Source organism: Mustela lutreola, chromosome 12 (assembly GCF_030435805.1).
Source record: "Mustela lutreola isolate mMusLut2 chromosome 12, mMusLut2.pri, whole genome shotgun sequence".
NCBI lineage: Eukaryota > Metazoa > Chordata > Mammalia > Carnivora > Mustelidae > Mustela > Mustela lutreola.
This window is the reverse complement of record NC_081301.1, coordinates 38379688-38406999: the sequence shown is the minus strand read 5'-3', so window position 1 is coordinate 38406999 and position 27312 is coordinate 38379688. Positions and strand designations below refer to the sequence as shown.

The 27312-nt window shown below is 39.5% G+C and overlaps 1 protein-coding gene across 4 annotated transcripts in view; it reads right to left on the bottom strand.

Annotated features, from left to right (window-relative positions):
• RIGI (RNA sensor RIG-I) overlaps nt 1-27312 on the bottom strand; it is a 56426-nt gene that overhangs the window by 12976 nt on the left and 16138 nt on the right. The window contains exons 1-13 of one of the 4 annotated variants that reach the window (XM_059142173.1): nt 23796-24032; nt 18431-18565; nt 14608-14789; nt 13392-13539; nt 11793-11915; nt 10186-10284; nt 9610-9763; nt 8773-9031; nt 7701-7863; nt 6177-6296; nt 3115-3272; nt 1979-2114; nt 516-664 (exon numbers count right to left, since the gene is read on the bottom strand). In XM_059142173.1, the coding sequence (XP_058998156.1) occupies nt 516-664; nt 1979-2114; nt 3115-3272; nt 6177-6296; nt 7701-7863; nt 8773-9031; nt 9610-9763; nt 10186-10284; nt 11793-11915; nt 13392-13539; nt 14608-14789; nt 18431-18565; nt 23796-23901 (1932 nt within the window). In that variant the 5' untranslated portion in view covers nt 23902-24032. Of the gene's footprint in view, nt 1-515; nt 665-1978; nt 2115-3114; nt 3273-6176; nt 6297-7700; nt 7864-8772; nt 9032-9609; nt 9764-10185; nt 10288-11792; nt 11916-13391; nt 13540-14607; nt 14790-18430; nt 18566-23363; nt 23384-23795; nt 24033-27312 lie in introns of those variants that run through there. The other 3 variants (XM_059142172.1, XM_059142174.1, XM_059142175.1) reach the window with 3 other exon arrangements.

Here is a 27312-nt window from a genome sequence, read left to right as displayed (position 1 = left end):
CTCAACAGTAAGTCTGCTTCTCCCTTTCCTTCTGTGATCTCTCTGGCTCTCACTCTGTCTCATATAAATAAATAAAATCTTTAAAAAAAAATGAAATAAAATGGGCAAAAGATATGAATAGACACTTCACCAAGGAAGATATATGGGTGGCTTATAAGTTTATGAAAAATGCTCAAATGTATTAGTTGAAACGCAAATATAGTAAAATGAATTTTAAAAGCCTAGGGAGATGACATTACATGCTCAGAGGATGGCTAAAATTGTTTTTAGTTAACAAAGAATTTTTTAAAGTATAAAGTCCTTGCTCTACAGGTACCAAGACTTACTATAAACTAGAGTGATGAAGATAGGAGGGTATTAGTATAAGGATAAACAAACAGATAATCAGAACAGAATAGGAAGCCCAGAAACAGACCCACACTTAATTGGGTGAGTGCCTGATTGCAGAGCAGTGAGGAAAGGAATGTCTTTTTGTACTGGGTCAATTTGTTATCCACAAGAAGAAAGAAGCTTACATCCACAAGTGCTCTGGTTTTCACAAAGAGGATGGTTCTACTCTCTGGGTTTAAGTGGTACTCTTCTTGCAAGATGAAGGAGAGATCTTTTAGTTTAGGGTTCTCGTTGCTGAGATCCATAGAAACACTTTCCAGTTCCTTCAATTTTTCTGCAAAAGGGGAACATTCCATAAATGGCTTATAAAGTCTAGAAATTTAGAACACACTGTGACCTTATCTATAGTTCAGTTAATCTCTCAATCTTTGACCAGAATCCCAAGAGTAATAACCACTGCTTTAATGCATATATTAAAAATGCAGCAATAAATGCATACTTATTTTTCCCCAGACAGCTGGGTGCTCAAGCATAGCAGCACACCATTGGGCTACACTTATGTATACTTAATACTTTGATATAAGCCAAACAAATTTATTAGCAGTAATTACCTTCAGGAAAAGGATTTGGAGAGAAGGAGAAGGACTTAATTTCATTTCAAATCTTCCTATATTACTTCTTAATCCAAGAGCAATAGGATTATGGGCCATCTCGGTTTTCTTCTATATATAAATTTATATATAGTATATATAAATTATAATCTCTTTAAATAATTAAAACATTTTTAAATATATTCTTTTTTTTTTTTTTTTTTTTTTTTAAAGATTTATTTATTGGAGAAAGTGAGTTTGAGCAGGGAAAGGGGCAGAGGAGAGAGAGAGTCTTTTTTTTTTTTTTTTTAAAGATTTTATTTATTTATCAGAGGGGGGCGGAGAGAGCGAGCACAGGCAGACAGAATGGCAGGCAGAGGCAGAGGGAGAAGCAGGCTCCCTGCCGAGCAAGGAGCCTGATGCGGGACTCGATCCCAGGACGCTGGGATCATGACCTGAGCCGAAGGCAGCTGCTTAACCAACTGAGCCACCCAGGCGTCCCTAAATATATTCTTAAAGCTTTGTAAAATTACTAAAAGTTGAACCAAAAAATGCTACCACCTTTCAATAATGAGAGATGAGACTCCGGACTCTGGGAAACAAATTGAGGGTTGAAGAAGGGACGGGGGGCGGGGGAGAGTAACTGGTAATGGGCATTTGAGGAGGACACATGATCTGATGAGCCCTGGGTGATGTACGCAACTAATGAATCATTAAATACTACATCAAAAACCAATGATGTATGTTGGCTAATTTAACTGAAAAAAATAGAGTCTCTTACAGATTGAAAAAAAGTGCCGCTACCTATTATAATTTCTATGGGACGTGTCCTTTGCAAATCCCATTTTTCCTTTTTCAAAATAAGAAATAGTGAAAGCAGCATATTTTTCCCATAAGCACCATATTTCACTGAAGCTTAATAGTCCTGGTGTCTATAGTTGTCTTCTTAAGCCCAGGACAACTCCCTGAGCATCATCGTAAACTAAATGCAATACAATATAAGTATCCCGCCCTGGAGTCGCCAGGCTCCAATGGCTTCTTCCTCTAACACCACCCACCTTCGAATCTACGAGTGAGGTCCTGCTCAGTCTCATCAAATCCTGCACTTCGGACGTCAGCGAAGAAGTCTTTTAAGTAATCCAGAGCATCTTTCATCCGTGCATGCTCATTGATCATGAGGGCATCGTTATATTTCTGTTTGAAATGAAAACAGAGTTTTCAATGTTTCCAGTGTCCAATGCATTTGCTATACTCACATTCAATTAGCTGTACTTAGCATGGAATTAATTTTTAAAATAAGCTCTTCTTAAATCTATTCCAACTTAGTTTTCTAAGATGAGTGGTTTCTAATGGTACTGCAATAAAACCTTTGAACCAATACTATTTTAAAAAACCATAATTAGCTAGGATTATTAATCAATTAGGATCATTTTGGAGTCTAGAATTCCACCTTGGACGGGAAAGAGAAAATTTACAAGAAAAATGCATGTCAAAGATTAAAAAACAAAAAACAAAAGCAAATCAACTTCCACATCAACTTGCCTCTTGATTCAGACACTGAATTTAATCTCTTCATTCATCCAGAGCCATCAGTGAATTGCAACAATACCTGTTGCAACTGCTGGCGCTGACCGCCTACCCCAAACATGCAACTAAGTTCATTAAAATTCTATAAACGCATGCGGACTGAGTGCATTTTTAAATACTCTTAACAGCATGATAAGCAGAGGTGATGGTTATTATTTCTTAACTTCTTGGTTAACCAGAAAACAACCAAAGACCCTGGATTTCTGAGCATGTGGCTTGCCAAAGGTAAGAGCAGCCATACTTCAAAATAGGGCAAAAGCAGTCGCTTACTGAACTCTCAAGATGGCTGTCACCAACCGCATATCTACAATCATGTTCATCATCCCCCAACTTTTTCCAATCGTGTCAATCATGGGAATGCTAGAGGCACATGGTATAGAGCCCCAGCATCTGTTTCTATCCTGTGGCTACTAGTGTTACATTTCAGTAAGCAGACAGAGAAGATGCCGAATGGGATAACTTTAAAGTTTGCTTCAGAGGAACCCCTCGGAAAGTCCCTAAGTGAGCTCTTGGAATAGGGTGAGAAGTTGATGTTCTCCTGGTTCCCAGAGCCAAGCTCCCAGGAGGTGCTGCAACTAAAATATGTCGCTACAAAGAACCCACATACCCGCAAGTGGGAAGTGTACAAATACAGGGCTTTACAAATCCTGCTCTCTTCATCTTTGTCGGGCAACTGAACCACCATGCACGCTTTCTGAACGGAAATGATCCACTGCTCATATTTCTGTGTTCCAAAACTCCTATTTTGAATTTGAGATACATTTTCTGGAAAAAAGAAAAAAGTGTTTCATTGTGCCATGTGGTCAGTCATTTAAAGTTCTAAGCAAGCCTCACCCTCCAATTTTCTTCCTTCCTCTCCGTAAGCACAGTACTTCTCCTGAAACAGGAGGTTTTTTGTAGTGAATCTGGCTGGCACAGGGCTGCTTACTGAATACTTACTCTGCACCTAGTATCAAAGCGTCTTACACTCATAATTTCATTCATTTTCACAAATCTCTGAGGTGGATATTATATTTTACACGTGAGGAAACCGAAGCTCAAAAAAGCAAAGTAATTCACCCAAAGTGACATAGCTAGCACAGGGCAGGGGGTACAGGAATGCAGATCCAGGTGTGTCCGATACTGAAGGCTTGCTGGCTCTATGAGCTGATGAGCAAAGCAGCCCAGAGGTAAAATGGTGGACATGAAAAAAATATCTAACTTTGCCTTTAACAACGAAGCAGTAAATAAAAGTAATAGGTTTCAAAACATTCATGAGGAAGGCATCTAAAAGCAAGAGAGACAGAACTCAACAGTCTCCTCTGTCTTGGTGTGAACTCAAGCTCTCTGATCTCCACAGCATCATTCACAGGACCCAGCGAAGAACAGGTACTCCAAAGATGCTTGTCATGGGTGCTTCTGTGCGTGTGCATCTCCTAAGCTATGCCTCAGTTGCTCGGTCCAAAAATCGAGCATCAGCTCTGGTCCAGGCTGTGTGCAGGCTGCTGGTGGTAAAAGGATGCAGAAGACAGAAGAATCCTATTCTCAAGCGGCTCAGATCTCCAGGGCTCCCTGGGAAGAGCACAGTTTAGTAAAACTTACAGGCAAGAGCTCTGTTTCTGGGTGAAATTGCTCTTCTCACCCATTCATGTTTAACAGGAGGAACAAAGGAGGCTATTCAGACAAGTAGCATTGACATCTTCTTTCCCAGCTCCAACGACAAACAAGGGGGTAAACCAGATGAATTAACAAGTATTTCTTGAATGTGAGTAGGTGTGAAAATGAGCTAAGCAATCTGGAAACCAAACAGCTGACAGGATGTAGACTGGAGAAAGGCGGAGATAGGGAATTAGAAGTGGGAAGAATAAGAAGGTAGAAATTCATGTCTTCCACCCTTCTGCCACTCCCTAGATCAGACCACATCATAATGCTCCTGGATAACATGACAGCCTTGTAAGTGGTCTCTCTACTTCTTGCCTTACCCCCCACCCCAATTCACTGCCCACTCAGCAGAGAGAGTTTCCAATATTACAGATGAAACATTTTGTTACCCTACCACTTAAACGCTTTTAGGGGAGTCCTCTAATCAAAGTCCTACCCAGCTCCCAGGATCCTCTGTGATCTAGCCTCTGCTTCTGATTCTCATCTCCAGCTTCTCTGCTTCCTTCATTTGACAGGGCTAATGGATGTCTTCCTACTCTCTCCGCTTTCCTGGCCTTTGCACATGCTGTTCCCTCTGCCTGAAACACACCTGATCACCACCACCCACCTACCCCTATCCCATTGTTTCATTATTCCTTATCTAACTTTGGCTTTACCGTTGGATTGGAAATGCCTCAAGGGCAGGAGCTTGTCTCAGGGTCCATGCTATCTCCCCATCAGCTATCATACTGCTGAGCACTAAGTGGATGACAAGAGAATGAACATGTTTAAGGAACGGCTAAATCAAAGGACTGGAGTAGGGAAGGAGTGGAATGTAAAACTGGAAAGATAAGTAGAACCAGACTGTGCAGGCAGGGCCCAGACTGGCAGGTTAGAGGCTTAGAGAGCTTTGCTTGTAAGGCAGAGAGATTCAAGCAGAATACTGACATGATAAAACTAGTATTTCAGGTAACAGGGGGCTGAATGGAAAAATGAGTGGGGGTGGGCAAACTAGCCAGAGAGCTGTTAGCATAAGTCCTAAAGAAAGCTGTGAAAGAGAAGAGTAAAACCGAAGTACGTGTGAGGAAAGGTGAATTCACAAACTCAACATCTCCAAAGTTGCTCCCCGTTCTGGAACCAGCACTCCCCAATACTATACCAACAAGTGTGCAATACAGAAGCCTGGTGCAAGTCACCCCCCACTCCCACCCCAAACCAGCTAGCCAAGAAATCGGAACACATCCTGTTTGCAGCGCTTGGCACAAGGTTCCTCCCTCCACTAGCTGTCTTGACTGCCTCTGGCCCTCTTTGTTCACTGGTATCCTCATCACATCATGGATCGGGTTAAGATCTTTAGATGCTTCCCCCTGCTTTTAGGACAAAGTCAAACTCAGTTTGGCCTCCCAGGCCTTTCCTGGTCTGGTCCCTGCCTCTGTAGCATCATTCCTTTCTGCTACTCATGTGTTAGGAGTACCCAAATGCTTGCAGTTCCTGAAACTCTTCCTTCAATGCCTGATGCCTTTTCAACCTCCCTTGGTTGTCTCTCCTTAACTTGGCTGACTTCAAGACTGCTTCAGACACCACTACACCCCAAGAAGCTTGCCCTGCAGACCATTCCAGGCCAAAGTTCCCATGAGCTCCCAGGGCACCCAGGGTGTACCTCTTCCCTGCTGTGTGGAAGCTGCTCACATCTGATTCTCATTATTTGACTGTGAGTTCCCCGAGGATAGGACTTTGTCTTTAACCTTGTTCTTTCCATTAAAGGGCAAAATGAGTACCTGATTAATGAATGAAGGAACAAAAGAAAGAACAGAACTTGGTAACTTCACAGGAGAGGCTCAAAAGAAGAAAGAATCAAAGATCTCTGCCTGTTTCAATCAGAGCCATCAGGGAAATGGTGGTTTCATTCACATAAACAGGGAAGTCAGAACAGAAAGCTAATTTGGAGGATTAAGAAAGCCATGAACCAATTTAGATTTGGTATTTTTCAGTTATGTATGTCCACAGAGATTTACTTTGAATTTAAAAAGAAAAGGAGATTTATCTCACCAAGAGTTACGGTACCGAGTTCATCAAAGATACTCTTTGCCAGACTCTCTGTCTCCCTCATCAGCTGAGATATGATGCATTTAAATCTGTCAGTAGTCCGGGATTCTACTTTCCTGAAAACTAGAGCCATCAAAACAAAGTGAGTATTTTTCAGGAAGAACACATTATAGTTTAAAGTAGGTATCTGCACACCTTTCTCTGCCTCTGTTATTTCTTCTGCAAGACCTGAGGCCCCCAACCTCAAAGGCAGGTAGTCTAAATGATGTATCAAATGCTCAAAAACCTTGCAATAGCTCCCTCGGGCTTACTGCACAGATTCTAACATCTCCATCTTTCATGGTCTAGGTTGAACCCAACTTCTCTTTCTGGCTTTCCTGTTATTCAGCATAGAGCCTCTATCCTGACAAGGCTGGTGTCCATCCTGTCTCTGCAAATACAACACTTCTCTGATTTTCTCCTTTCCCACCCAACCCCCAGAAGTGCTCACACTGTTCCTAAAATTCATTACTGCATTGTTTCAGCAGAAACGTAATAACTGCCTACCAAGTGCCATGTTCTGGTGATGAACAGTTGAAAAGAACACAACCTGTGCTCCAGACAGGTCTGTGCTCTCAGGGGAGAGACAGATACACAGCCAAATAACCACAGTAAAGAGCTGTGCCAGGTGACACGGAGCACAAGGAAAAACATCTCTGGTTCTTCCAAAGGAGATGTTGTGGGATAAACAGAGGGAGAGGAATGGAGGAAGAACAAGATGCACTTGAGGAGCTCAGAGGAATGCAACATGGTTGGGCTTACAAGCAGGGGGCAGAGGGGACTGGATTACAAAGAAATTTGTACTTGATACTAAAAAACTTAGTTTGGGTATCTTCCCTGAATGACTTACAGGAAGCTCCCAGATAAGAACTGAACTGTCCCTATTTCATGTGTGTCTACTCTGCCTTATACAATCCTACAACATCCCCCGAGCAAGGAGGAAGGCACATTATGTCTCCTCTTCCTCTCTCCCTCAATGGGTTAGTAGAGCATTGAAATTTAATAAACATTTGCAAGCCGATTTTTAAAAAAATCATATTCTGATCTGAGGAAAAACGTGATTTCAACCCAAATCATCAGATACTTATTCAAATAATGAATGAGCACATAGCATCCTCCTCAAGCTTGCAACACACAGAAGGACTAAGCCAGCTCTTGGCCATTTACATGCTTTGATTTTCTCATCATGTCTCTCTCATTGTTAGTATCCTTATAAGAACTTCATCAGAAACAGAACAAAACAAAACAAATCATCAAACCAAGAGTAAGGATGTTTGCTTTTGACAGTCCACTCCTGAGGTTCATCCACTTACTGAGGATAGAGCTCGGTGGAGAGAACCATGAAGTGTAATTATTTCCTAAGTTTGGAGTTAAATATTTTCTACTAAAAAGAAAAAGTAAAACTTCAGTATTCATTCAAATGTCTCTGAGCTAAGAAAAGCAGAGGATAACAAAGTTCTAAAGGGCTTGCTATGGGATTCCACTTACACTTCTGGGGCTTATAAGCAACTTCTTCCAGTTCCTCCAAGTTGTCTTTGACTGTTGCTATCACCGCTGTGTCAAGAGAGGCACACAGTTTGCAGATATACTCCATGGCTTCCTTTGTGTTTTTGGCATCCCCAGTGCCAACCGAGGCAGTCAGCCCAATGACCTGTGAGAAGCATCCCAAATTGTCAGATGTCTGGAAAACACCATGCCATTTCCAAAATCCCCCATGCAACCCTTTCCTGCTAAAGTAGGGTTTGGGTTTTTTGTTTTTTTGTTTTTTAAATAATTTCAGATAAAGAGGAAGAACACGGTTTTTTCCCCCCCTGATATTCTCTATGACATTGCAAATGGAAAGGTCCCTGTTAGGCAAAGCACTAAATAGATGCAGGAATCATAACTTAACAAACATGAATTAGCAAAGAAACTAATGGCAGAAACCCCTTCAAGGCAGGACTTCTCTATTCACTATCTTTGTGTCCCCCAAGATGTGTAGAACTAAAAGGAAAGGGACTGAAATCAGACATAACTCCATTCTAAAGGCAACCACGTCACACTGGCTGGGATAAAAGAACAAGTACCTTCAGCTCTCTTTAAAGCTGGGAAACAATAGTTATTCAGAATGGTAGGTGTGTGAATTCAGCAAGGTAACATTTGTAGGAAAAAATAGATAAATTTTATACTATGTATAAAATTTTATACTATGTATAAAATTTATACATATATAGTATAAAATTTATATATATATTATATATATATTTATACACACACACATATGTGTGTGTGTGTATTAGCTTAATGGTCACCTAATAATTTTTATCTTACCTGAATAGCAACTCAGTAAATACTGAATAATTGACTCATTAGCAAGGAATCTAATTAGCCACCAATTTTTTTCTAGAAGAAGAAGCTATAAAAAATGTGACTGCTACTAAATTTTGTCTACGGGTACCATGCTGAATTTCTTCTAACCTATGCTCCCTAAACAGACAGTTATTAGGGCAAGAGAACTTCATGCGCTGCACTACTGGTGTACTATAGCTCTTCTGAGAAATCCATCTGGCTCTGGAGATACCTGAGGCAGTGGGTCTGAAGATCCTCCAAGTTTCTGATCTATATAATTAAACATGATCATATTGTAAGGATGGTTTTTACCAGTGTTGTGACATTCATCAAATATCATCAAAGTAAAGACAGAGAGTGATGGAAGGGTCCCATTTCTAAGGCTATTCACAAGAATCTGTGGAGTTAAAATGATGATGTCATTGTTCTCAACAATCTGTTCCAGCGAGACAGTCTCAGCTGTTACTCCAGAAATACCTGCAACTTTATACCTGAGAAATGACAAAAAATTCCCTATTACTAACCATGATGTGAATGAGGAACCATGAAGACATGAAACAGTAGCTCAGAGCATCAACTGATTAAGTTCCCCCTACCTCCAAAAGGAATATATCTAGAGACAAGTACTTAGTTTAGCACAGAGTCATACATACAGTTAAAGGTCAATAAATGCAAACAAATTTGTTTTTTTATGCAAATAAATAAATGCAAACAAAATGCAAAATTGCTAGTGAGTATGTTAATTCCTTCAAATCTTAAGAAAGAAAGTAGTACTTCAAAGAGTAATAGTGAAGAAGTTATAAAATCATTAAAAAGTTAAATGTGTCACTGAAATGTAAAATGGATCTCAAGTCATTTACTTAGAAAGCAAGAGCTAACCAAAGGAGTTTAGGATTTCAAGCATACCTACCACACTTGCATTCATAAAAAATTAATTACATCTAGATTATATAAAAGCTAAATCTATTACAAATTTTTGAATCCTAGCTCTCCAAATATTAAACAAAGCTGAATACACACCAGTTACATGAAGCCAGAGGAAAAGAAATGGATCAACTGTTATACCTACCCAAGTTTTTCAAAATAATCGGAGAATATGGATTTCTGCTGTTCATATAGTGGGAGTTGAATAGCAAAAAAGACAACTTTCCCTTTTCGTTCTTGTGGAAATTTTTTAAGATGATGTTCACATATAAGAAGGGAAACAAGGGTTTTTCCACATCCTTTTAACATACAAAGAAAAAGAAAACATGTAACTGATATTATACTAAAATATTTCTACAGAAAGGTAATTCTTTTTGGCTCCCCTAAAACCACCGCTCCAACTAATAAACTAGGAATGTCAATGGGTTAACTGCAGCAGAATTTGTACCAGGACAGGAAAGGACCAAGCTACTTCCTAGGTAACATGCAAATAAAATAGTCAAAGCATTGAGTAAGCTAAAAAAGGGCATTTTTCTTTCCCTCCTCAGGTTCCTTAAAAAACCTGGAGACTATGTTAGTGGGAAAGCTTTCTCAAAAGATATATGGAACAAGGAAAAAATGGAAACTTGCCCGTTTTGTCCCAGTATTCAAATAAAGAAAAAAAGGGGGGTGGGGAAGCAAACACAGAAAAAACCCACATAAGTAGTAGCAATCAGCTTACCAGTAGGAGCACATATTAATGTGTTTTTTCCTTCCTTAGCAGGCAAAGTGAGCTCTAGTTGGTAATTTCTTGGCTTCAGAGGCGTGCAGGTAGGAGAGGCTGCTATAATACAAAAGGGACAAAATTACCAAATAGTTGCAGCTATGAGAAATCAAGGAAAGAGCTATCTATCATCAAATAGACAGGAATCCAGACTTTAGCAAAAAGGGCGTCGTTTAAGAAACTTTAGAATCCTTGTCTCTTGTTAACCTTTCCAGACTGCACTGATTTAAGTACAAACTTCTCCCTCAGTGATTAAGTACCAATGGCAAGAATTCTTTTAAAAAACCACAAAGATTTCTTTCTTAAATAGTCTTGGAAGTCTAGTAAGGAGAAACTAAAGCAAAAATGGCCTAATTCATGGCAAGACAGACGGCCACTGGTTAAAAGGAAATGGTATATGGAACCAAACAACAAATCCCTCCTGGATCTATGAAAAGCAACAAACTATCAACACTGAATTCCCAGAGCCATGGAAATAGTGGACAGCAACCATGCTTTCCAATTTTGCAGGCTCTCGCAGGGTATCTTCTCTCAAAATGACCAGGAGTTTAAAAAAATAACCAGAGGCTTTTTTTCACTAACAGATAAGCATATAGAATGTTACTGCTAGAAAAGACTTTAGAAATCATCTATTGACCCCAACCAATTTTAAAGAAAAGGAACATTTCTAAAAGGGTAAGTGATTTCACTAAGGTCCCTTACATGTCAGAAAAATTTAAAGCAATTTACATTCAGTGATTTTACTCTGAAATGACAAAACAACAACAACAACAACAACAAAAAAAAAAAAAACACAACAACTTGTATCATTTGGTTGCAGAAGTAATCTGTAGATCTTCTTAAGGTGTTATCACCAAATCACACTTTTCTTCTCACACTACTCAGTATTAGTCAGAATGTCTTCCCTGAGGTCCTTTTGTAAAAAAAAACTTTATTATGGCTCTTAGTTATGCAACTTTCCGATCCCCTCATGATAACATGCTTCTAGAAACAGAAGGTGGACCTTATAACTAAGTTATACAGTGCCTTTGTGTGAAATTAGAAAAAGGAGATCCTCTGGGATGGTACAGCCCCCTCTGTGCCCTATTTGGCAAAGAGCACAGGCTGGATCTCAGTCCCCACTCAAACTCAGCTGGGCACATTTGTTTAGTGCACAAACTTCATCGGCTTACAGGCCAGTCCTGGGGTAATAAAAGGAAAGTGAACAAGTGACTCACAAACATTAGTGTTTCTTTAGAGAGCAGGGCTGACTTTGAATTGCATAGACACTGAAGTTTCCAGGAGGACCCTATTTGCATTTTCAATATAGACATGTACATATGTCTTAGTGACAAAAGAAAATAAAAGAGGCTGACAATAGCTTTAGAAGTGAGAAAACAGTATTTTTAATTATAGAAAAAGTATCTATTTTAATATAAATTATATTTTCTTTAAAGAAAAATAAATGATCTTTTCTTACTTTTCCTTTAAAACCTTTCATAACACTATGACTTTTCATACTGCAAGCCCTGTTCCCACACAAAATACCTGAGGAAAATCATTATGGAAAGAACAGTGCTGGGTACCTGAGGGTGGAGATGAGCTCTGACTAAGATTCTGGCATTCTGATTCTTCCTTATAGAAAATCTGTATGTCAGAAGTTTCCATTTCATCATCCTCAAGAACTTTTGGGTCAACATTTTTTGCATCTGTATGAGACCAAAAGACACCTTAGAATTTTGATCTAATCTGATTGTTTTGAGAGCACAAGACCTACAAAGAGGTCATAATCCTAAAACTCTCAAATTCCATTAAAATTTCTCACAACCACGCCCTTCACCTTCTAAAACAATGAAAAAAAAAAAACCTTTTTAAAGAAAGATTTTACTTATTTATTTCACAGATAAAGACACAGCGAGAGAAAGAACACAAGTGGGAGGAGTCGGGGAGGGAGAAGCAGGCTTCCCACCAAGCAGGGAGCCCAATCTGGGGCTCAATCCCAGAACCTTGGATCATGACCTGAATTGAAGGCAGATGCTCAACGACTGAGCCACCCAGGTGTCTGGAGAAGAATCTTTTTGAGTGTGATGCCTCAATCTGGAGTCTGAACTCCAATATCATTTAGGACTTAATTATTCAAACTGTGGAACATGGGCCAGCAACTTCCAGAGCTTCTTAGAAATGCAGGCTCTTGCATCCCTACTAAATCAGAATCTGCATTTTAACAAAATCCCCAGGTGATTCTCACATAAAGTAAACAAGAGAAACACCACTTTGCAGACATTTATGGCTTCCATTCCTGACCTAATCCAAGAAATCAGATGGGTATTTATATAGACATTTTCTAGAACAACTTGTGATCTAAAGCAGCCTAGGACAAGTGAAGACCAAACAGTTGCTTTACCAAACTAAGGATTTTAAAACAATGCTCTGAGCAGATTAGCTACAGGAAAACACATGACAGCACAGATATCTAATCACAATACATTCCTTTTTCAATCCTGTTCTGGCTTAGTTCCCAATGGCGCAGGCAAGAGGAGTAGGCTGTCTCTATTACAATTCTAGTCTGAACAGGGGGCAAGTTCTGGAGTTTGAACCTTCCACTCAAGAATTTTAAAGGTAGGGACGCCTGGATGGTTCAGTTGGTTAAGCTGCTGCCTTCAGCTCAGGTCATGATCCCATTCCCCCATCAGGCTCCTTGCTCCACAGGGAGGCTGCTTCTCCTACAGCCTCTGCCTGCTGTGCTCGCTCGCTCTCTCACGCATGCTCTCTCTCTCTGACAAATAAATAAAATCTTAAAAAAAAAAAAAAAAAAAGAATTTTAAAGCTATTTCTCTGATGAGTGAGCTCAGATTCTGCCTTCCCCAAATCCTTTGGGCCAGATGGGCTAATTCTGGATGAGAGCAGTTTGCCCTGGTCCATTTTAGGGGTTACACACAACCATATTACTTCTGTAGGCAAGTAAGCACTTGCTTCCGAGAACTCAATTTCATGCTGCTCTCTCACTAGAGACTGGAGAATGGAGTCACCATGTAGCCATGGGTGTCTGAAGGACAAAATGCCTCTGACACTGAGTGATGGACAGGCAGGAATGAAAGAGGCCCTAGTAGAACTATAAGAAAGGCAGAGCATGTTTTCAGACCTTCCCAAACCTTCAGGGCCCTTCGCTGGGATATCCTACCCACCTTTGTCAACAATCCACAGTTCACTGAACTTGCTCTCTTCCATCTCCAAAGCAAGTTTCAAAGTTTTGGGCCAGTTTTCCTTGTCTGATCTGAGAAGGCATTCAACCATTTTCTCTGCACCTGCCATCAGCCCCTTGTTGGAACACACCTAAGCAAGACAACTGGAGCTGATCAATCATTTTAAAAGTTTTCAAAACACTAAAGATGTACTGTATGGTGATTCACATTACACAGTTTAAAAAAAAAAAGTTTTCCTTTTGTGAGTTTTTATAGAAGAAATAGCAATTCAAGCACTATCTGATTTAAATTAATTGTAGACTGTGATACTGTGGTTCAATAGGTCTTATTCATGACCATTTTTTGCCCCATCCAACACAGTGTCTTTTAAGACACCCTTTCCCTTGTCTTTGTCTTTCCACGTGGCAATGCTAGGTCAAGCCAGGTACTCCCAGTCCTCTGAGACCGTTTATCTATCTCTATCATCATCAGCAATACTAGGAAACAAACCATTTGACAACCATTCAGACTATGGGTGTATTGGTACAGAGAGATATTTGGGAGAATATAACAAAATACTAACAATTGTTTTTTTCAGGGTAATGGGACCTACATGATTTTTATCATCATAAAAACTAGAATTAATCAAGCACTTATTATTATTATTATTATTATGTGTCAGGCATATGTAAGAACCTTACATACATTATCTCATTTAATCCTTCTAAAAATATCATGTTAATAAGGTACTATTATTTCCATTTTACATGAAGAAATAGGTTAAAGAAACTAACTTGCCTAAGATCATACTATCAGAAAATGGATGAACTAGGATTCTAACAAAATTTGTGTGCAGAGCCTGAATGCTCAACCATGAGAGTCTACAGCGTTTGTCCTTTTTTATTCGCTAACTTGTTCAACTTTGCTTAAATTTGTATAAAACATTATTCACAAAAGTAATAATAATTTTAACTGAAAATAGGCCAAACCTGAAAAAAACTCATGATATTAAAAATTACTCAATTCACAACTAAAAATACTATTCCAGGTAATTATGCCTTAGATTTGAGGACTTCTGTGGATTTCAATGATCCTTCTCGGGTCTAAATCAGTGGAGAAAACAGAAGACATTTCCCATGTTCAAATTACCTCCCCCCAATTTATTATTTTATATTAAATTAATTATAATTAATTGTGTTAAATACATTAATTAAATTACCTGTATAATTTCTTCGCACTCCTGACTAATTAAACATTGGGATATTTCAGGAAGGATATCTTTTGGATTAACTGTGGTTTTAAATTCTGGTTGTAAACGCTTTAGAAGTGATCTGTACTCCTCTAGACTTTCAATTTTTTGGAAATCCCAAGTTTCAATGGCTTCATAAAGTCCAGAATAACCTGGAAAGAAAGAAGAAAATAGGGGCTTTTATGAAACCAACTAAAAGCTATTTTACGATTGTCATCATAGGAATTATGTTTGAATGTATAGTAAGAGAAGTCAAAAAATATCTGATAGCACCTCAATAATTAATGATCTTTCAAAAAAGAAAACTCAACATTTATTATAAGCACCCAACATTTTAGGTCCTCTAACAATGTTTATCATCTCTTAGGAAAAAGTAACAAGGATAACGTGACTATTATAGAATTTTATTATCCATTTTCTTCTTGAAGGACACTGGATTGCTTCCAGTTTTATTTGGTTGCTTGCTTGCTTCCTTTATTACAATTATTCTATGAATATTCTTTAATCAGTATGCTGCAATATATGTGTTAAGAGTTTTTCTAGGGCACGTACTTAGAGTGAAACTGTTGGACAGGGGAATACAAGAGTTCAGTTGAACTATGTAAGATGATGACACGTTGGTTTTTTTTTTTTGTTGTTGTTGTTGTTGTTTTAAGATTTTATTTATTTATTTGACAGACAGAGATCACAAGTAGGCAGAGAGGCAGGCAGAGAGAGAGGAAGGGAAGCAGGCTCTCTGCTGAGCAGAGAGCCAGATGCGGGGCTCGATCCCAGGACGGTGGGGTTAATGACCTGAGCTGAAGGCAGAGGCCTTAACCCACTGAGCCACCCAGGTGCCCAGACACATTGTTTTTCAAAGCAACTGTATTAATTTACACTCTGTATAATGACACTTAAGATTTCCCATGATTAAATAACCTCTTCAAGCCTTAGCATTGTTGGACTTCCTAAGTTTTGCTGTCTAGTAGTTAATAAAATGCTACCTCATTGAATTCCTAATTCACAATTCCCTAATTGCTATTTGGGCTGACAATTTTTTCATATGTTTATCAACCTTTCTTATTTCCTATTCTTTATTATGTAAGTTCACACTTTTGCCCTATAGATGTTTTCTTTCTTTTTCTAACTGATTTTAAAGCCTTTTTAATATATTCTAGATATTAATCTTTTTGGTGATTATATATTTTGCAAATACCCTCTTCCAGTTTGTGCCTTGTTTTTTCATTTTCTTTCGTGTTTGACAAAGAGATGTTTTTAATTTTAATGTCAACAAATACATCAGTTTGTCTTTTATGGATAATGCTTTAATGTTTGTTTCACAAATCCTGCCACACCCCAAGGTCATAAAATATTATTCTATATTCTTTTTTAAAATTGCTAAATTCTGGCTTTTAGAATTAAGTCTTTAATTCTTGTGAATTCATTTTGTGGCTACGTGTGAATGGAATGAGCTAAGGAATACAAATTTATTTTACATGGATATGTAATTTAGGATTTATTTGGGTTTTAACATTATCCTGTTTATAATGGCCCACTGCAATTTATTAAAACCCCTCCATTCCTTTTTTTTTTTTTTTTAAGATTTTATTTATTTGAGAGAGAGAGAGTACGGGAGAAGTAGAGAGTCAGAGGGAGAAGTAGACTCCTTGCTGAGCAGGGGGCCTGATGCAGGACTTGATCCTGCGACTCCAGGATCATGACCTGGACTCAACCAACTGAGCCACCCAGGTATCCAAAACTCCTCCATTCCTAATGATCATCCTTTCCTGGTGATCTCAAATATATCAAGTTTTCATAAATATATGAGTTTAATTGAAGGCTCTTTATTCTGTATCATTGGTCAGTTGGTTGATGCCAAGACCAACATTATGCTGTTTCAATGCCTAGCATAAGTTTTGCTATTTATAAGTGGAAACCCCAGCCTACTTAATTCTTCTTCTTTAGGAAATATCCTGACTATTCTTGGATCATAATTCTTCCCTTTACCTTTTAGAATCATTTCGAAATTTGTCAAGCACATGAAAAAACATGTAGGATTTTTATTAAAATTGTATTGAATATAGAAATCAATGTTGGAAGAGCAGATATTTTTATGGTATCACGTCTTTCTCTCCATGTGTATGGGTCTATATCTCCACTTAGATAGGACTTCTTTAATATCTTTCAATAACAACTTATCATTTGCTCCATTTGAACTTTACACATCTTTTGCGAGGTATTTCCTAACTGTATTACAACTTCTGTGACTATTCTAAGTGGTATTCATTTTGGACTACATTTTCTATTTGCTTCCAGTGGCTAGAAATACAACTAATTTTTGTGCTTTATTTATTTTTATTATAGTATAATTAACATACAGTGTTATATTAGTTTCAGGTGTGCAACATGATTGAACAATTCTATATATTACTCAGTGCTCATCACAAAAGTGCACCCCTTCACCTGTTGCACACATCTTTCTACCTACTTCCCTTCTGGCAGTCACCAATATGGTCCCTATATCTAGGAGTCTGTTTTTCATTTGTGTCTTTTTTTATTTTGTTCATTTTGTTTCTTAAATTCCCCATATAAGTTTATCTTTCTCTAACTTATTTCACTTAGCATTATACTCTCTAGATCAATCCATGTTAGTACAAATGGCAAGATTTCATTCACTTTTATGGCTGAGTAGTAATATTCCATTGTGTGTGTGTGTGTGTATATATATATATATATATATGTATATACACCACATCTTTATCCATTCTTCTATGGATGGACATTTGGGTTACTTCCATATCTTGACTACTGTAAATAGTATTGCGATAAACATAGAGGCACGTGCATCCCTTTGAATTAGTATTTTCATTCTCTTTGGGTAAATATCCAATAGTGGAACTACTGGATCATATGGTCATTCTATTTTTAATGTTTAGGGAACCTCCATACTGTTTTCCACAGTGGCTGTAGCAGTTTGCACTCCCACAAACAGTGCATGACGGTCCTTTTTCTCCACATCCTCTCCAACACTTACTAGTTCTTGTGTTGGCCATTCTGACAGGTGTGAGGTGATATATCATTGTGCTATCTTAATATCTCATTGTGGCTCTTGTTTGTATTCCTTGATGATTTGTGATGTTGAGCATCTTTCCATGTGTCTGTTGGCCATCTGTATGCCTTCTTTGGAAAAATGTCTATTCATGTCTTCTGCCCATTTTTTAATCAGATCATTTGATGTTTTGGTATTGAGTTGTAGAAGTTCTTTATATATTTTGGATATTAATCCTTTATTGGATATGTCATTTGCAAATACCTTCTCCTACTCAGTAGGTGTCTTGTTTTGTTGATGGTTTCCTTTGCTGTGCAAGAGCTTTTTATTTGGTGTAGTTCTAATAGTTTAATTTTGCTTTTATTTCCCTTATTGAAGGAGATAAATCTAGAAAAATGTTTCTATGATGTCAAAGATATTACTGCTTATTTCTTCTAGGAATGTTATGGTTTCTGTTCTTACATTTAAGTTTTTAATCCATTTTGAGTTTATTTTTGTGTATGGTGCAGAAATGCAACCAATTTTTGTATACTGATCTTATACCTGATATACTTGTTAAGTACTTCCAATAATCTCTCTGCAGATTCCTTTGGATATTTCAGGTAGACAATCATATTATGTGACTAAGAGTAATCTTAAATTGCCTCAGATTAAGAGACATGAGACACATGAGGATAGCTCAAAATTAACAGCATTTCACTTTTACAGCATTCTGAAACAGTTAAGTAATATCCTCTGATTCATGAGTAAGAAGAATGAACTAACCTGCATGCCCAAGGGCGTCCAAAAAGCCACGGAACCAGCCTTCTTCCTGGCGCTCCAATAGAAACTTAAGAAAAAGTGAGGCAGCCTCCATCGTGCCCTTATTGTTTTTCTCAGCCTGAATATGCTGCACCTCATCTACAAACAGAAGCAAGAGGGGCTCATCAAACTGCACAACTAATCAATGGAAGACAAACCTGAAAAGGGCTGTCAGACTTTCTCAAACAGGGACGGCAATTGTAACATATTCCATTGTGGGATAGGAACTGCAAGAAGCTAGCAAATTCTCTGTTCAGACAGATGATGCCTATTCTTCACCAACCATCCTTCCCTCCCATCCCCCATCTTCTCTAGAAACTTCTCTTAGTTTGGTATGGAAGTCTGGGAACATATTTCAGGGCAATCCTTTAAAAAGGGAGCTTCTTAATTGTGTATGAAAAAGTACTCCCATAACAAGTCACTATTAACACTATTAGGTAAAAGAACAATGGCTTCCTCCAACACCTTTTTAAAAAGACTTTATTTATTTGACAGACAGAGATCACAAGTAGGCAGAGACAGATGGAAGCAGGCTCCCTGCCGAGCAGACAGCCCAACTCGGGGCTCGATCCCAGGACCTCAGGACCACCATCCCAGGATCCTGGGACCACCTAAGCCCAAGGCAGAAGCTTTAACCCACTGAGCGACCCAGGTGCCCCTTCCTCCAACATTTTGATACTCCCTTGTTCAAAAGTCTAAATTAATTGCAGGCCTACAAGATTGTGAGGACAGGACTACCTCCACGGCATCTTTAATTACACCATACTCAAAATGAAGAGTTAGAAATAAAAAGATACTTTCGTGGTCCTCTTTCTAGGTTTTTGCTTAGTATGAAATATGGGAGAAAAGAAAAAGCAAGAGTAGTTAAAAGAAACATAAGGTCAAGGAGCATAAAACTATCCACCCAGCTGCTGATGGTCACATGGCTTTGCGTGTGTGTATCTCCATGTCTGGGGCAGTGGTTGCCTACACATGACCTGACATTTGACAGTGTTCCTTTTTTCCCCCCTTATTGTCAGTGGAGTGTAAATTCCAAGGAATAAGCCAGTTGTCTGGTTAATCGCTGTATCATCAGAGATTAGAAGAGGACCTTCTAGTACATAACACTCAACAAAGGTATACTGAATGGATGAAAAAAGGAAGGGACAGTGTGCTTCTCTGCCAAGGTCTCTGTCTTGGGAACAATAACATTTTAATGTGTAAAATCCAATAGTTTTTAGAGTTGTGGCTCCATCACCACTATCTAATTTTAGTACACTGTCATTACTGTAGAAAGAAATCTTGTAGCCCTTAGTAGTCACTTCCATCTCCCTTTCCCTTAAACCCAGGAAACCATTAATCCACTTGGGCCTCTACAGATTTGCCTGCTTTGGACCTTTCATACAAGTAAAATTATACAATACATGGTTTTTTTTTTTTTTTAAAGATTTTATTTATTTATTTGACAGAGAGAAATTACAAGTAAGCAGAGAGGCAGGCAGAGAGAGGAGGAAGCAGGCTCCCTGCTGAGCAGAGAGCCCGATGCGGGACTCGATCCCAGGACCCTGAGATCATGACCTGAGCCGAAGGCAGCGGCTTAACCCACTGAGCCACCCAGGCGCCCCACAATACGTGGTTTTTGTAACTGGGTTCTTCCACTTAGCATAATGTTTTCAAGGTTCATCCACAGTTGTAGCTAGTAACATTCCATTATATGGATGCACTGCAGGTTGTCTACCCATTGACCAGTTAATGAGCATTTAGATGGTTTCCACATTTTGGCTATTATGAATAGCAATGCTATGAATAGCCATGTACAAGTGTTTTTGTGAACATATGTATTCACTTCTCTTGAATTTGTGCCTAACTGTGAGATTGCTAGTTCATATGGTAACTCCATTTAATACTGTCAGGAATTATCAAACTGCTGTCCAGGGGAGCTGCACCATTTTTACATTCCCCCCAACAATTAACGAGAATTCCAATTTCCAAACATCCTGGCCAACACTTCTTTTTATTTATTTTTTTTTTAGCTATCTATATTGGTTTTCCGTGCCTGAAGTAACAAATTAGCACTAAATGGTGGCCTTAAAATGACAGGAACTTATTCTCTCACAGTTCTAGAGACCAGAAGTCTGAAATCAAGATGTTGGTGGGCTACACTTGCTTTGAAGGCTCTGTGGGACAATACAACCCTTCCTGCTTCCAGTGGCTATTGGCATGCCTTGATTTGTGGCCACATCAAATCTTTGCCTCTTTCTTCACATTATTTTCTCCTGTTTGTGTGTCTTGTGGCTGCATCACTACAACCTCTGCTTCTGTTTCCACATGACCTTCCCTTGTGTCTTTGCACGGCTATCTTCTCTTAAACACACCAATCGCATTGATTAGGATCCCACCCTACTCTTAACTAATTACCTCCATATAAAGATCCTATTTCCAAATAAGGTCACATTCTGAGGTCCTGGGGCTTAGGACTTCAATGTATCTTTTTTGGGGAGGACGCAATTCAACCCATAATAGCAACCTATCTTGTCACCTATCCCAACTCTTCTGGGCACACAACTCTTTTTCCTTTGAGAGAGTTAATTCTGTTCCTAAACCCCATCCTCAGATCTGGATTCTTAGTCCCAGGTCTCCCTGCTGTTTGTTCTTTCCTTACACATGCTACCAGCCATTACTGACACTCCACATAAAGGTTCAGACATATCCCAGTCACAGCTGAACCCTTTCCAGTTGAACTGTCTTGCTGTATTGGGGCAGTTTAGCTTTTCTCTGCACATGGTCAGACCTGTCCTGGTGCTACCTGGCCCGATAACTGCTCCTAAGTAGTGCTACTTTCCTCAAAAGCATTAACCAATGCAGGAAAAATTCTATTTTGGGCTGTTAGTATTTCCCACTCCCTTGCCATGCTGGCCACTCTGTGATGCCATCCTCAGCTTCCCAAGGTAGAATTTCTTCATCTCTTTTCCGTGCTTTCTTGGTCTCTTTACATGCTTCTGACTAGAGCACTGACAATGCTCTATATAGTTTTATAAACACACACACACACACACACACACACACACACACATAGTATATAGTACCCTGTATATGGGTGTGTGTGTGTGTGTATACTCTCTCTATACTGTATATACTCTATAAATACAGTATATATATATACAGTATATATACTCTATACAGTTATATAGTAACTGAGTGTCTTTTCCCATTGACTGTGATCATTTACATGTTATATTCATTTTTGCCTCCATCTTTGTATTCTAATCATCAACAAAGTGCCTGGCTCATACATTTATCCAGAGAATGTTACTAAAGAAATGGATAAATACTCAGAATACTGCTTCCTCCCAGACTACTACCCAGGATCTCTCCAGGATAAGGGTAAGTTTTTGAATCCAAAGAGATACTGCAAAAAATTTGGAGCCCACAACCTGGTCTACCTTGAAACATCCTGGATAACCTATGAACAAGCAAAGCCCCGCAGTACCCTAGTCGCCACGCAAGCTCTCCAGAAGACACATGGCTTCAATTCTCCTTTCCCAAGATTCAACTAGAGCACAATACCCAACACATGGAGACAATTATGGTAAAAGACATACTGGATATTGCTGGTGTAATTTAAACATATTGGTGTACTTGCGTGTGCATGAGGGAATGTGTATGGGCATAAGGAGAGTGTGGATAAGCTCCCACTTATAAAAGCAAAAAAATGAATCAAAATATTTATATCCAGCTATAATTCTCATGTCTCAGCTCTCTGACTGAATACTGACTGCTAGAATATACTTGTCACAATTAAGGTTAACTAATAGAATCCTGAGATTCCAAAGCATCCAAAAACAAAAGAAAAAGAAAAAGGGGGACAGAGAAACTTTATCAATCTAACAGAAAAAGATGGGAAGAAAGATATAAGCCAGATAAATGATAACAACTTCCTCTGGGAAGGAGCTGGAAATAAACTCTATGGTGTCTTTAACATTCAAAAATAAAACAGTATCACACAGTGTTCTTCAGTTTGCTGTCTCTACTTCCATTTTGGTATTTTTATTGTGATTGCTTTATAACTACCAATTAAAACTATATATTAAAAATTATGCTATATATTAAAACTATAGTTTTCCAGCAGAGCGTTTTGTCATCTATGGTTTATTTAGTAACCTGCCTTCCCATATGCATTCTGATCTCTATTAGGGGCCATTTCTATCACACTCACCATGGATTTCTCACTTCTGTTACACTTCTTATTAGATAATATGTGTAGTAATACGAGTCAATTCCCTCCAAAGCAAACACAATGTCTAAAACATTTGAGTTGCTTGAATCACACATGAGTGCAAGAAAGAATGGGATTCACACCAGTTTGTTAGCCTTTCATTTATGGCAAGATTTCTAAAAGAGATGTCCTGAAGGGGCTTACTCTCTTCAGGGGCCCAAGCTACTCTGTGGTCATCAGGATGTTACCTTGTTACCTCTCTCTGAGCACAAACAAAGCGGAAGCCCACTTCTGTTGGTGGTATTCCTTCACTCCTTACTCCACAACCTGTGACTTTGCAGAGCAATTAGCATTCAAATTACCTTTCTGCTTTCACTCAATTTCCCAAAACTGCCTCACACTGGGAAAGATTTTTAGGCACTTGGAGCCTGAAAAGGAGTTGCCAGATCCCCTCTTTCATTTCAACTCCCTCTAGGTACTACCTCCTTTTTCCTCTTTGCTCAAAGCCTCTGCTCATCTCCAGCATAGTGCTCCTGGATTCAGATTTAAAGCAGCATTCATCCATCACCAGGTGTCTCAAAAGCTAGACAAACACACCAGAAGTGAAGCCTGCAGCCATTCAGTCCACACAGCCTTGCCCCTCTCAAGCTTCCAGCTACTCCTAAATGCAATTCAGACCTGGCAAGAGTAACTGTCAATTACCTTGGAGCTCTGAGAGCATTTTAATAGTCATTTATGTACATCTGTCCTCACTAGTAAATCTTGGGCTGCAAAGTATGTGAAAGAAGGGCTTCTATCTCACTCCTGAATCTCTGTCGGTAGAAAGCTGAAGACATCCTGGACATAATCATTAGAGAAACTAAATGAAAGGGACAACGGTTTGTTTCCCCAGCTTTCAACCTAACTAGATGCCCAATCCTACACAAGTCATTTCACTTCTCTGGGACTGTTTCTCCATCTGGACCTCCAAAGGCTCCTCAAATTCTCCTGGCAATCTCCAGTCTAAAAATGCCGTTAGGATCTTGCCTCAACACCGACGTTCCTAACGGGCTACCTGACGTGAATTAAAAGGGAAAAACAAGTCCTGCGTTGTTCCCTTGCTCCAAGGAGCAGGTGTCCCTGGGGACCACTCACCGTCCTTAAACCAGGGGGCCATGTGGCTTAGGATATAGGTAGGGTCCAGAGTCTTCACGACATAATCCCGGAAGGCGTGCAGATTCCGCCGATCCTCGGCAGACATGCGGGCGGGTGGCTCCCTCACCAGGGCCGCACTGCCTTCAAAGGCCTGGCGGCCGCCGGCTACCACGAATCTTCTGAGAAGCAGACCCAGTGCTGAAAGGCGGAGACGCTGGGAAACCTCAGCCGCAGACGGGAAATCGAAACTGCAACTAGCAGTCTGCCGGCCGGGGCGAGTCACAAATGCTGGACGGCTGCAGGTCCCCGCCTCCCCAAATGCATTTTCCCAAGCTTTCGTGTTCTCTAGCGGCCTGGTTTGTCGACCCGTGCGTACTTGCTCACCCAGAGGGACTACTTTTTTCATTTTGCTTTTATATCAGGAAAGGTTAGACTCAATAAAATGCACAGATTTTAGGTGTATTGTTCCATGAGCTCTGAAAAATGTGTCTGGGTGTAATTGCTTCCTCCAGGTCATGTAGGTCATATGGTAAGTGCATGTTTAACTTCACAGAAACCTGCCACCTGTTTTGCAACGTACATGTACTACTTTGAATTCCCACCGGTAAAAATAAGAGCTCCAGTAGATACACATTGGTCAATTTGCCATTTTGGTCAGTGTGGAATAGTGTTTCACTGTGGTTTTAACTTTAACTTCTGTTAATGTGAGCACATTTGCATCTATTTATTGGCCATTCATCTATCTTCTTTTGTGAGGCATTTGTTCCATCTTTTGCATGATAGAGTTTTCTTTGTACTACAGATTTACAACTTATTTATGCTGGACATGAGCCCATTGTCAAATACATGTATTCTAAATACCTTCTCCTAGTCTGACTTACCACTTAATTTTCTTAAAAATGTCTTTCAAGTAAATAATGGAAGTCGGAAAAAACTTTTAATACAGTGGTAAGGGCGTATCTCTCTGGGTCAGTTAGGAATGAGAAGGAATGAACTCTTCAGCTGAGTCCTTAGGAATGAGAAGGAATGAACTATTCAAAAAAGTAGGGAGAGGGGGCTTCCTTGCAGGGGGACAGAAAGCATGTGTGAGTCAAAGAGAAAAAGTGAATAAGGGATACCCCTTCTTGAACAAGGGATAAATGGCATGCAGCGCTGAAATGGTAAACAGGGCCTTGTAAGGAGATAGATAAAGGAACACACTGCAGGATTTTAAGCAAGGAGTAACATAATATGATGACTTTATTTTTTTTTTTTTTCAAGACTTTCTCTCTGGCTCTTCTGCAGAACAAGTAGATGCATGAGAGGTGACTCAAGAGATGAGAGCACAGATAAGCACAGTGGCGGTGGAGAGTGTAAGAAATGAGATGTTTCAGATATAGATAGAAGTGAGTGAACAGCAGTGGAAAGGAAAAGGGGAAAAAAAAAATAGGCATCAAGGATACATTCCAGGCATCTGGTTTGAGCAACTAGAATGGCAGCACCATGACTAAAATGGAGAAGACAGGTTTACAACTTATTATATCCTAGTGTGGAAGAGAGGCAAGAAAGTAAGTAACAGTAAGTTCAGGAAGGAGAGATAAAGCAGGATAAGGGAATAAACAGTAATGAGGGCTGTTTATAGAAGGTGAGCTAATCAGGGAAGACCTAAAGGAAATGAGAGAGAATGTCCTTTGGGTGAAGAGCATTCTACTAAACAAGCAAAGCACAAAGGAGAAAAAAAAAGTACCAAAAAACTGAAGTGAACCAGGTGTGCCACAGAAAGAGGAGGTGAGCAGAGTCACTAGAGTTAAGTGGGCTGGGGTAAAGAGAGGAAGGAGGCTTAGGCACTTCACATACAGCCTGACCGACCACAAAAAGGACTTTGGCTTTGATTTTAAACATGATGGGAAACCATGGCAGGATTTGAAAGGGAGTGTAAGATCTCTTTTTAAAGGATCACTGTGGCTGACTGGAAGAAAACAAGCCGCCGGAGGACAGGGTGGGAGCCAAGTAATGAGGTAAGAAGCTGATACCAACACTAGCCCAACTGAGAAATGATGGCATCTTGGATCAAGATCAAAGCAGTGGAAGTGGTAAAGTTGCAGGATATATCATCTTAAATCACATACAATTTGGTGATGAATTGGATGTAGGACATGTGAGAATGAAGTCAAGAAAAATTCCCATTTGTTTAGGCTGAGCAGTTACATGAATGGGGGCACCATCCACTAACATGAGACACTGGAAGATGGGCAGGCTTGGAGGAGGAAATCAAGAATATGCTCGCTTGCTTGCTGATGAGAATTACCCACAGCCAGTGCTTCCCAAACATGAACCTCCACACAGGTCTTTAAAGTACAGATTCTGACCTAGTAGGCCTGAGACTGCATTTCTTACAAACTGACATTCGTGATGTTGATGTTGCTGGTCCACAGATCCTGTTCTAAGTAGCAAAGTCATTAAAAAACATGAGACAAAGGAAAAGGGAGGGTAACTTGAATATAATATTCCCACTACAGTGGGTGTAAGTGAAAACCTGAGCAGATGTGGAGGGTATGTCCTAGAACTCTGGTTTATAGGCCAGTAGCATTAGACCACCTGGAAACTCAGAAAAGCAAATTCTTGGCCAGATGTTCTGAATCAGAAACTGTGGGTTTGGGCCTCAGCCATCTGTTTTAACAAACCTTCCAAATGATACTGGTGCATGCAAAAGTGTGAGAACTAAAGGCCTCGAGGAGGAGCACTTCATTCATTAATGGAGTGAAGAGGGGTGCTATGGTAGGTTGAATGCAAAATTTACAATTCTTCACTTTTCCCAGTATTTACACCACTTGCTACAGTATTTACACCATTTGCATTGTTTTGGTAAACAAGTAGGGTTTATGTTTGCCCAAACCTGGCCCTGGCTAGAACTACCCAGCCACTATGGAAACCAAGTGGGAAGTTTGAGGAAGAAAAAGGTGTGAAAAATATCCATTGTACCAATGAGCAAGAACACTAAAGAAACTTGTCCACTAACATATCATATGAACTGGAACCTGAGGATTGTGTTTTCATGGTGACACCAATCTGCAGTTACTCATTTCCTTCAAAAACTCAGCTGGATGGGGCCACCTGGGTGGCTCAGTGGGTTAAAGCCGCTGCCTTCAGCTCAGGTTGTGATCTTGGGGTCCTGTGATCGAGTCCTGCGTTGGCCTCTCTGCTCAGTGGGGAGCCTGCTTCCCTTCCTCTCTGCCTGCCTCTCTGCCTACTTGTGATCTGTAAAATAAATAAAGTCTTAAAACAAACAAACAAACAAACAAACAAAAAAAAAACTCAGCAGGATGCATGCAGGCACAACGGAAGAGTTGAGTTGATCCAGACTGAGGTCTTGCTGGGTGAACTATTGCTGTGGAATCTGGCATATGACATGTTTTTAAACAGGCCAAAGTGTAAAACTGTTTTAACATTTTTAAAGTGTTGCAAACAACAACAATAATAAAAGACTATATAACAGAGACTACATATGGCCCATAATATTTACTATCTGGCCTTTACA